The sequence below is a fragment of the Nyctereutes procyonoides genome, unplaced genomic scaffold (genome assembly GCF_905146905.1).
Source record: "Nyctereutes procyonoides isolate TBG_1078 unplaced genomic scaffold, NYPRO_anot_genome, whole genome shotgun sequence".
Lineage (NCBI taxonomy): Eukaryota > Metazoa > Chordata > Mammalia > Carnivora > Canidae > Nyctereutes > Nyctereutes procyonoides.
This window is the reverse complement of record NW_026575049.1, coordinates 14,044,952-14,057,095: the sequence shown is the minus strand read 5'-3', so window position 1 is coordinate 14,057,095 and position 12,144 is coordinate 14,044,952. Positions and strand designations below refer to the sequence as shown.

Sequence of the window (12,144 nt, the reverse complement as noted above, 5' to 3'; positions counted from 1 at the left end):
AAGTTACTAGTTAAAAATGTTCCCATGAAGGAATTCCAGGTTGTATTGGTTAGATTGCTGTGCTGGCAAATTCTCCCACATATCTAACAACAACAATAACAAAAGAATGCAAATTCTACATAGATTCTCCAAGATAACTGAAAAGAAGGCAATAGTCTCTATGAAGCTATCATTATAGTGATAACAAAAACAAAAAAAGATGTTACAAGAAAACAAAACTCCAGACTGATAACCTTCATGAACATAGATGAAAAATATCTAAATTATGAAATAATTCACTATTATGAAAATAAGGGACAGGTCACAGATAGGGAAAAACATTATTTGCATATCATATATCTGATAAAGAACCTGTATTCAGAGTATATGAAGGATCCTCAAAAATCCTAACAAGAAGGGTGACTGGGTGGCTCAGTATATTAAGCATCCAACTCTTGATTTTGGTTCAGGCCATGATCACAGGGTTGTGAGATCGAGCCCCTGCTCAGCAAGAAGACTGCTTCTTCTTCCTTCCTCTTCCTCCCCTCACCCTCCTTCCCCACTCATGCTCTCTTTCTCAAATAAATAAACAAAATCTTTTAAAAAGTGTATCAAAAATTAAAATAACTGATTATGCCATGTTTGTGTTGGAAAAGATGTGGAGAAAGTAGAACACGGATACATGCTCAGTGGGAATATACCACGGTACAAAGGTACAACTACACTGGAAAACGAATCAGCTGCCTTAAACCAGTGAACATGCCTATCATATAATCTGGACATTCCACTTCTAAGTATTTACCCAAGAGAAAGAAAAGCAAATATACATATAAAGACCTGCACACATATGTTCATAGCAGCTTTATTTGTAACAGTCAAAAACTAGAAACAACCCAAATACCCAGGAGAAGGTAGAAATTGTATTATATCCATATATGCTAAAACATGAATGTATCTCAGAATCATTATGTCGAGTGAAAGAGAGTAGACTAAAAAGAGTACATACATATGATTTCATTTATATAAAACTCTAGAAATGCAATTTAATCGATAGTGAAAAAGTTGATCAGTAGAGGAGAGATGTGAAAGTGAGACGCATGAGAAAACATTTGATGAATATGCTCATTAACTGGATTGTGATGATGTTTTCAGGGTGTATACATAAGTCAGAACATATCAAATTGTACCTTTTAAACATGTACAGTTCGTTGTATTTTAATTATACCTCAGTATAGCTGTTAAAATTTCTTTCTTATGAAGCCTTCTTTGAAAATCCAGTAGATCTCTCATCACTTGAAAATACACAGGTAGGACAATATTTTCAGTGGTACTTAAAGCATAAAGATAGTATGATGTTAGCTATGGCTTGTCTATATATATAGACATATAGTCTATATATATGTGTGTGTGTGGTATAGGTTAAAAGTCTTCCCTTTAAGATCAGTAATGACAAGGATGCTCACTCTCACCATTTCTACTCAACACAGTACTGGAAATCCTACCCATAGCAACTGGGCAAGAACAAGAAATAAAAAGTATCTGAATCAGAAAGGAAGTAAAATCATCTTTCTGTGTAGATGATATGGTCTGATACAGAAAACCCTAAAGACTCTACCGAAAGTGCAACTAATACATTAATTCAGTAAAATTGCAAGATACAAATTCAAAATACAGAAATCAGTTGTGTTTCTACACACTAACAATGAACTATCTAAAAGAGAAATTTAAAAAGCAATACCATTACAGTAGCATCAAAGGCAATAAAAAACTTAGGAATACATTTAACGAAAGAGATGAAAAGACTTCTTTACTGGGACAATAAGACATTGATGAAAGATACTGAAGAAAACTAATAAATGGAAAGATATCCCATGATCTTGAATTGGAAGAATAAATACTGTGAAAATGTCTATACTACCCAAAGCGATCTACAGATTCAATACAATCCCTATCAGAATTCCAATGGCATTTTTCACAGAAAAAAAAAAAAAACACATTCTAAGACCTCAAATAACCAAACCAATCCCTAGAAAGAAGAACAGGGCTGAAGGCATCTCACTTCCTGATTCAAGCTATCTTACAAAGCTATAGTGATCAAAATAGTATGGTACTGGCAAAACAAAAACAAAAATGGTTACAAAGTACCAGTGAAGCAGAAAGAATAGAGTCCAGATATTATTCAGCCATAAAAAAGAGAGAAATCCTGCCATTTGCAACCACATGGGTTAACCTGGAGGCATTGTGCTAAGTAAAATAAACCAGAGAGAGAAAGATAAATACTATAAGGTATCACTTATTTGTGAAATCTTAAAACAAACAAACAAACAAAAAAAGGCCAATTTCATAGGAACAGAAAATAGAATGGTAGTTGACAAGGGCTTGGGGAAGAAGGAAATGGGGTGATGTAATTCAAAGGGTACAAATTTTCAGTTATTTATAATAAGTTCCGTGATCTAATGTACGAAATGGCAACCATAGTTGGTAACATGATACTCTACACTCAAAAGTAGCTGAGAGTAGATCTTTGGCGTTCTCACCATGTATGCAAACATACAAAAGAATCAACTATGGGAGGTGATGAATATGCTCATAATCTTGATATTGGTAATCATTCCACAGTCTAATATATTTATATCAAATCCTAGCATTGTACACTTTAAATATTTACAACTATATTTGTTAATTATTGCTCAATCAAGTTAAAAAAAAAGATACATGGCTAGAGGCAAGAAAGCCAGTGTCCCTTATGATGGTGCTCCTGAGCAGGGTGGCGTAGTAGGCTCATTTCTCACATTTGTAAACTGGCAAGACTTTGCAATAAAATGTGGAAAGGGTAAAAAAATACTCACGGCATCTTCATTTTTTCCTATTGTTTTGATTCTCAACCTCCTCAAATAAATCTGAAATTGCTCAAATATATGGAATCTGGGATAGATGTTATTTATATCTAAATACATCTATCATGTATTTAATCAAAATAATATTTTCTTGATAACTGTTCATGCTGAAGTAAAACCGGTATTTATAACTACTTTTAGAGAATTGGTGGAAGGTGGAAAATGCGTCTCCAAACTCATCTCAAGGTATCTTAATAATAGGTTTCAAGTTTTCTAACTTCCAGCCTATCTCTATATGCCATGCAGAAGGGATGAATAATATTTTCTGCATTACATTTTAGGAATCAATACAGTTGAAGAAACTGAATGTGCATCCAATTAAAAATAGCCAAATAAAATTAACAAGTCAGGAAACCACAGATGTTGGTGAGGATGCAGAGAAAGGGGAGCCCTCTTGCACTGTCGGTGGGAAGGCAGGCTGGTGTAGCCGCGCTGGAGAACAGTGTGGAGGGTCCTCAAGAAGGGAAAAACAGAGCTGCCCTATGACCCAGCAATTGCACTACTGGGGATTTATCCAAAGGATACAAACACAGTGATCTGAAAAAAAACAAACAAACAAACAAACAACGCAGTGATCTGATGGGGCACCTGCACCCCAGTGTTTATAGCAGCAACGTCCACAATAGCTAAATTATGGAAAGAGCCCAGATGTCCATCAACAGATGAGTGGATAAAGAAGATGTGGTAATTATACACAATGGAATATTACTCAGCCATCAAAGAGAATGAAATCTTGCCATTTGCAATGATAGGGATGGAACTAAAGGTTATTATGCTAAGTGAGATAAGTCAGTCAAAGAAAGACAAATACCATATGATTTTACTCATATGTAGAATTTAAGAAACAAAACAGAGGAGCATAGGGGAAGGGAAGGAAAAATAAAATAAGATGAAAATAGAGAGGGGGGCAAACCATAAGAGATGCTGAACTCTAAGAAACAAATTGAGGGTTGCTGGAGGAGAGGCTGTTGGGGGGGGGATGGGATAAATGAGTGATGGGCACTAAGTAGGGCATTCGATGTAGTGAGCACTGGGTGCTATATGCCACGGATGAATCACTAAATTCTGCCCCTGAAACTAATAATACAGTATGGGTTAACTCCATTAAATAAAGAATTTAAAAAGCATATAGGAAAAGAATCTCATATATAAAAATTAATATATATTTTAAATGCTGATATTTTACATAAATATATTAACATATATTTTAAATATGGTTCTATACCTCCACTTATTTTTCCAAGTCCTCAAAAACCCTTTTATAACCAATGCAATGATCAGTGACTTGAAAGGTATTTTTTAACACAATGTGTACCTTTACATATATTATAGCACATAATATTAACTAATAACCATTGAGATAGTCATTTGCTGAGTACAAAACCAAATATTCAAATTGAGGTACCAAGGAATTCTGATGAATCATTATTTGACCTCTAGTTGAAAAAGGAATATTTCCAGAAAAATATTAGCAACAGTTTTAAAAAACTTAAAACATTTGTAAATCAATAAAGTACATGGAAATCCCAATGAATGCAATTTAGTCTACACCAAATATGAACTAGACTTTAGCACTATTTTAATAATTCCCAAGTAGCTATTGAATATTAAACAAAGAGATGTATATACTTATGTTAAATTAGAACAACTAAGGGATATAAACAGGAGGAAGAATCTTAATCCACATAACAATGGGAAAAAGTTCAGAGTGTGTCTTATTTTTGCATCTAGTCATCAGTCCAAAATCTTTGTCAGTCAAAGTCTAGTCTTTAAAATTTCATTTTTCATGATTATTATCCAAGAAAGATGTTTAATTCTCTAAATGTCCCTTAAAAAATGTTTATAAAATGCATATGTCACTGCCTACACCTATTTGCATCAGCCAACCAAAATAAGTTAAGTATTGAAGGGGCCTGATGACACATAATTTATCACCATTTAGGTCAGCTCTCATTAATAATAATAAAAACTGACATCGACACAACACCATTTGTACAGCAATTTCATATCAAGGCTCCAAACATCTATTCATTAATACGTCCAACATTTCTATGCATTATTTGGCAAACATTCATCTCCAGCTTACTGATTTATAAAGCAAAGCCCTAACTCATAAAAATGACATGAAGCTAGTAAGTCTATGTTTTCTGACTCGGTCCATTTCTACCTGCCAGGAGGGAGAGAAGAATACATCTCGCGTGAAATAGTTTGGCTGCCTAGGGACAGTGAAATATCCAATTGGCACTTGGGTCTTATCTATTCCCACCTTTTTATAGGCGATCCAGTCAAACACCCTGTCAATATCTGTTGCCTGTAGCACCTCCTGTGATACTGGATGGGAACTGGCCAAGCCGTCCAGCAGCATTACTTCATGCAGGACATCCGTCAGAAACCTCTGTTTTTCCTGCAATACAGCAGATGGGGCAATATCATAGGTGGTTCATGGTTATGCAGAATGAGTTTGACAACATGAACAGAATGCACGTTCCTTGATTGGTGATGTTCGGCAGCCCACGTCGGGAGACTGAACTCCAAAGAGAACCCAGTAAAAAAAAAAAAAAAAAAAGCCTCTAAGTTACTCTAAAATGAGAGTGGTTGATTTGAGCACAGATGAAACAAAATCAATGGGCTACAATGGGCCTTAAATAGATTTAAAAACATTAGACTGTGCTCTAACAGTGGTTAAAGCAGATTCAGATGCTGGGCCATAAATGAAACAGACCGAGCTTGTTTGTGTGCACTACAGGACCAAGCCTACAATTCCAGTCCCAAATCACCTTTTTTAGTTAAGCTCAATATAGGAATAATAACTACATTTCCAGCTTCCAGTGTCATTTTGCTATTTATACCATTTATTTGTAGTACCATTGGAACAGCTCATTCTCTCTCACTGATCCATCCACTTTTCCTCCCCTTCCCCCCACGTCATTTTCTCTCTAAGATATATATATATATATATATATACGTATATATATATATATATACGTATATATATATGTATATATATATATACACACCACATATCATTTATTTTCTGAAAGAATTTCAGGAGACCACACAAATAGCAAAAGGCAAAGTGATAAAGCTATAATATCTGGGGATATATATGTGAATTCAGGATAATGAACATAAGGGGGAGATCAACAGGTGTTACTAACCCATTAGCATCAGGTTGCGCAAACAAACAAAATCCTAAAACTTCTATTCTGTGTGATGTTTAGATCTTTGTATTTGCTCTGATAAAAGCTGGTTTGTTATGTCAGAAATGAACTGTAAAGAAAAAAGCACTTCTTTGTCATTTTAAGAAGCCTGCTTTAAAGAAACAGCTTGGGTTTTGGTAACAAAAATGCTGGCAGCTATTAGTCCTCCTGGCCTCCTGCCTTCACTGGGGGAGGAGGGCGAGAATAAAGAAGTTGCAAGAGATAACAGGGCTAAGTAGCCCCTAGGTAGTTGGGACCTGCGGAGCATCATTACAGAGATTAAAGACTGCAACTCTTAAATTGCTATAGCTAATTCTGAACTCACTCCCGGAGACTCCTAGTTTTGTGCCAGCAGATAAACAGCATGTTATTTCTGAGTGAGTTGTAATTTCAAGCTGAGAGTACACCAATCCTGTATTTGTACAAAAATGGACATGGAGAATAAATATGCTAAAAAAGGGATAGTTAACTAGGCGTATATGTGCGTTCTTTAAACCTGGCTTTCGAGAAGCGTCTTACTTCATCATTTGTCCCATGATTTAGTATGTATAATCAATAATTTAATTAGTTCTCCAGCCAACTATATGCTATTAGGTTTATTTCTAAGAGCAAACTCTTATGTTCTTGTGGACTATAGATCTAATCTCTTCAGTCCTTTTTTGGACGCAAGAGTGCGAGTTTCACACCACGGCCTGTACTCCATCACCCTGAACTGGGACCGGACTGGTCTCAGAGGTCTGCTCCATGGTAAGAAGCTCAAACTTACAATGACTTGACAAATATCACATAAATTAATAGTGTATTTCTTCTCAAGTTAAGTTCTCAATTCAAGACAAATCAAGGAGAGTGAAGTTGCATCTTGTGACTCAAAATTTTAAGAATAAAAAGACAGACAGATGGCCTAGATTGAGAGAGTGAGAGAAAATTGTGTATTTCCAAAATAAAATTTAAAAAATGTTGATGTTACTATTAAGCAGGCAAGCAATCTTGTTACTCATTCAACTTAAAAATGCACATTAAAACCATTTGATACTGAAATTAATAGGTGGGAACATGGAATGCATCATCACACTTCAACTTGACCAATGAACACTTTTATTGATAAGAAATACCAGTTGAAGATGTGGTTTTCATTCTGAACAAAATAGAATATTCAACTCTTTAAATAGTGACTGCCTGCTCCATTACATAACTCAAATCTCTGGTTGAAAACACAGTGTAAAATGAGTTTTAAACGCTGTTTTTATGAATCCTAATTTTTAATATTTAGCACCAATAAATGTATACCAATCAATAGGAACTTTTAGTGCACATATGTTGGTTTGCTAGTCGTGTGATTTTTTACATGATATAAAGTAAATGGCTAAGTAATTCTAAATGTGAAACTTAAGGTAAAAAATTTCTAAAATGAAACTCTCTTGTTTAAGGAAATATAAGTTATATATGGTGTGTTAGGAAAACAAAAACAAACCTTTGCCTCATTAGTAGAATTTCAAGAAAGTGGTTAAATTTAGTAATGTTGAGTCATTAGCAAAAGACTCCTTTCTAAACGGTTGGAGAGAATGACATTGTGTAATTGAGGGGGGGAAAAAAGCATTAAAAGATTAAAAGAGAGGAGAAAAAAAGAAAAAGAAGAAGAAAGCAAAGCCTGGCCAAAGAACACTCACAAAACTCAGAAGAGAGAACACTTTAAATTAAGGAAGAAAAAAGAAAATTCTAGCCAGAGGCAAACCCAATTGCACAAAACTACAAAGAGTTTCCAGGAGGAAAGGTGCTAATATTTTATAAAAAACCTGTGTCACTATAAAATAAAAAGATGATCTTACCTTGACAGTCACCTGCTGGGGCCTTCCCCCTTCGTCCTCCATGATAATATTAACAGCAACAATTACAAAGTATTGATTAATTGCCTACTGTCAACCTGAGACCCTGAAAGTTTCAAAATAAAGTTAAAGAAATCCTGGCTCTGATGCAAGATAAGAGATCAAACAAAATGGTTGGATGCAGTGAACAAAATAATGGTTTTTCTCTTACGCGCTAGAAATGCCAAAGGAAATCTGAGGGGGAAAAATACTGTAAAACGGAATTATTTATGCAAAGTTTAACGGGAGAAGTAGAATTTGTTCTGGCCCTTGAAGGAACTTTAAAGCTGCGTGTGGGTCTGTGTGTCTCTCCCTGGGTAAGGAATAGCAAATTGAGCTAAAAAGTTAGCTTTTATTCTAGTTCAGATTTTAAGGCCACCACTTTAAGCTATCCTGTCACTTTCCAAAAGCAGCACAATAAGATAAAATGTGGGACTTAAATTTGTTCGAGTAAGTTCCACGTTAATAGTAAGAACAGCCCCTTCCGCTCTACTACAGACTTTCTTGGAGTTGTCGCCTATGTGTCTACGTTCCAACAGGTCAAATAATGGCGAATAGATGTTTCGTATTGGACTGTTTCCAAAATACATTTGAATTTTCGGAGAAGAGTGAAAAGATTTTATATATATATATATATATATATAATATATATATATATATATATATATCAAAGCACAATCTGGATCGAGATCAAGGAAAGTCAGGTACATCAGACAGGACGAAGGTGACAGCCAAGGCTGAGCCAGTTCCAGCAGGCGGGGAGGTCCTCCCAGGAAGAACCAGAGCGGGGAACACAATCCTCGGGGCAGAGGAGGGTCCTATCATAGCAGCCACAGGACCTGATTTTCCAGGAGGATGAATATGGATGCAAAGGGCTCCTTGGTGTCCCCGGGAGATGAAACAGGCATGCTCCTGCGGAGTGGACGACAGCGTCCGACACCACAAGTAGAATATCTGCCATTCACTAGCTGCGTGACCTTGCGCAAGTTACTCGGTATTTGTTAGACTTCGGCACCTTCATTTGTAAACAGATGTGGTTGCAAAGATTAAATAAGAGAATTTTTTCTACAAATATTTATTGAGCACCTGCTATATCCCAGATGGTATGTCTGGATCTGAAGATAAAAAGGATACGGAGACATGGATTCGACCTTCAAAGACTTTATGGTAGGAACAGGAGAGACACAGATGAACACAAATATTACAAAAACCACCTGCTACGTGTCCAAGGGGAAGCAGGTCCAGCACACGGTGCGCCCGCATGAAGGCTGTGATATCCTCCACCCGGGGAAGGCAGGAAAGGCCTCTAAACTGATGGCCGGTGGTGAATCTTTAAGGATGAGTTGACTTTTCTAGATAGCTACAGCAGAAAACAGCATTTTGGACAGAAAGGGTATCTTGGAAAAGCCCCGGAGATTTAACGGCTTGTTGGGGGGCTACAGAGTTCTGCGTGATGGAAGGCAGGGAATAAAATGGGGTGGATGCCCAGTGATCATCACAGAGAGGAGGACAGGAGCCAGGCCAGCAGGTTGGGAAGCTACAGTGGCGGGGTGACATCACTAGACCCGCATTTAGGGAGACTGTGAAGAGTGGAAGGCCGACTGCCACGAGGGGCAACCAGAAACAAACGTGGGACAACGGCACGTAATTATGCACGAAGAACACACGGTATGGACATGACCTTGGCAATCTCAAGACGCCGTAGGAATTATTTCTGTAAAATCTAGTTCAACTTTGTGATGGTCAATAGTGATCCATAAGGTATGATTTATTTGGAAATCCAAGATGTATGAATTCATTGTAGATTTAGACACAAAGGCTGCATGGAATATGTAGGCAGGTCTGCAGATACATATGCAATAGCCAAACAGACACAAATATTCCCTTTTTCCGTATTTTCATGTGTGTAAAGTGGTGTCTTATTCCAATACTTAATGTTCACAATAATATCCTGTTGGATATAGATAAAGGCACTTTTCTAATCTGTGGAATCAAATCAGTAAGAATATTTGACAAAAAAAATATTTGGACGATGCAATCTAATTCTAGACACGTTTACTGATTACTTTGTATACGTGACATCCTTTCAGAGGCTGGGGAATCTAATTCCTGACTCCAAGCAACTCCCACTATGATGAAGGAGACAGTTGAGCGTACAAATCATTAATGCCACCTGACAGATGAAGTACTAGTAGCATAAATAAGTACTAGAAAGTAGAGACTAGAGAGAAAGTTATGAGACTAGAGAGAAATACTTTCAGCATCTGTGACCAAGTCGATTCAACCTCAATTGATCAACAACATGAAGAAATAAGTATGTTATTGACGTTTGAAGTATGTTATTGACTCTGAAAATCTATCCAACCATGAAATACTTTTAAGATTTCATCGGTTTAGCAAAATACCACATAAAGCTTTACTAATCTGAGCCCCTTTCTCCATAAGCAAGAGCGAGGGCTAGAGCTTTATTTACATGGTGTGGGTTTTCGTTTTTTTTTTTTTTTCCAGTCTTGTTCTCTGTGACTTATTCAAACCACAGCAAAGGGTAAAGCAGGCAAATATATTGAAAAATATTAATCAGGTTTTATTTATGTGACTTGGTATCTCCGCAACTTCGCAATTACCATCTTTGTAAACAAATAACACAATGCCATATTTGTAAAACCTAGAAATTATTTGGATTCCAAATTTCCTAAAACACTAAAAGAATTTGATCTGAAATTTTATATTGTCCACCTACTTTTTTTTAAGATTTTATTTATTCATGAGAGACACAGAGAGAGAGAGAGGCAGAGACACAGGCAGAGGGAGAAGCAGGCTCCATGCAGGGAGCCCGACATGGGACTCGATCCTGGGTCTCCAGGATCAGGCCCCGGGCTGAAGCAGCGCTAAACCGCTGAGCCACCAGGACTGCCCTGTCCACCTACTTTTACTAAGTTCTAAAATGTCCAAAGATATTTCAAACTTTACTCAGTGGGAAGTTAGCTAAATGTACTTGTGAAATATCACATCATTATTTAGCTGATTAGTTAACATTTTAGAGACAGCTAAATCATAGGGATAGATGAAATAAAACTCAGGAGCTAGTGAAAATAAATGTTGCTTCCCTACAGCCATGTATCTTAAAAATTAACATTTTCAAATCTCATGTTTAGGATACACATGCCGAAGATGTTAATAATCATTTTCTTGTGCAGGTTGTTAAAGCAATCCACTTACATTAAAATCAAACCTGAAAAAATAAAAATAAAAAATAAAATCAAACCTGTGTAAACACACAGACACAGGGCCCAGTGAAGAATAATTTTTAAAATAATCACCATTAGCGCTATACTGAAAAATTCCACTTCTGTATTTGTTTACATAACCTTTAACGGAAAATGATACATGAACACAATAATCCAGGAAGATCTCTATTGATAGAACACTATTCTGGGGTTTCACACAAGCTTTAAAATAAGTAACTAAAATAATTTCTATATGTTCTTATTTAACTATCAGCCACATTTTATCCCCTGCCAAGACACAAATATTCTAAGACGCCTTATTCAATGCATAAAGCAAAAAAGCAATTATATTTCTATAGGCCCATCTTACATGACTTTATAAGCCTCTTACAACCCCAAATAAGCCCCCGCACAGGTTTTTATTTCCATGAACTGCTATATTCTCAAACGTGACTAACACAGAGAAAATGGGTTAAATCGTCTCTCCCGTGACCACATCCTTCGGCTGCCTTACGTTTTGTTTGTAACATCCAAGTTGAATGTCTCATGTCTCAAAATATTACCCAAAATGTGGCACGGCAGAGGGAGAGTGCTAAGATAAAACACACAATGGCCTGCATCACATACAACTGAATTATGAGCCTCCCACAGACTTACTCAAGAACCTCCGAAGGAGAGCAGTATTGATAGGCCATGAGTTAGCATCACTTAGTCATTCCTGTTTCCATTAATTATGATAATCCTGGGTCTTATGGAATGATCATGAATGTGCTTCAAATAATGTCAATCACAGTAGTAATTATGAACAGGTTGTCTAATTACATAGCTCATTCTGATTCTAGCAGCCCAAAAAATCACTGTGAATAATAACCATATGCCATACGCTTTCATATAACCCTCTAAAGATGTTCCTATTATTTAGCTTCCCTTCACTTTTTAGGATGCCTGGACACCTTTCCCTTGGTTTTCCTTCGAACAC

The 12,144-nt window shown here is 36.4% G+C and overlaps 1 protein-coding gene across 1 annotated transcript in view; it reads right to left on the bottom strand.

Annotated features, from left to right (window-relative positions):
- TRHDE (thyrotropin releasing hormone degrading enzyme) overlaps window positions 1–12,144 on the bottom strand; it is a 366,839-nt gene that overhangs the window by 141,465 nt on the left and 213,230 nt on the right. The window contains exon 7 of the mRNA XM_055328866.1: window positions 5,143–5,280. Within this exon, the coding sequence (XP_055184841.1) occupies window positions 5,143–5,280 (138 nt within the window). The remainder of the gene's footprint in view (window positions 1–5,142; window positions 5,281–12,144) is intronic.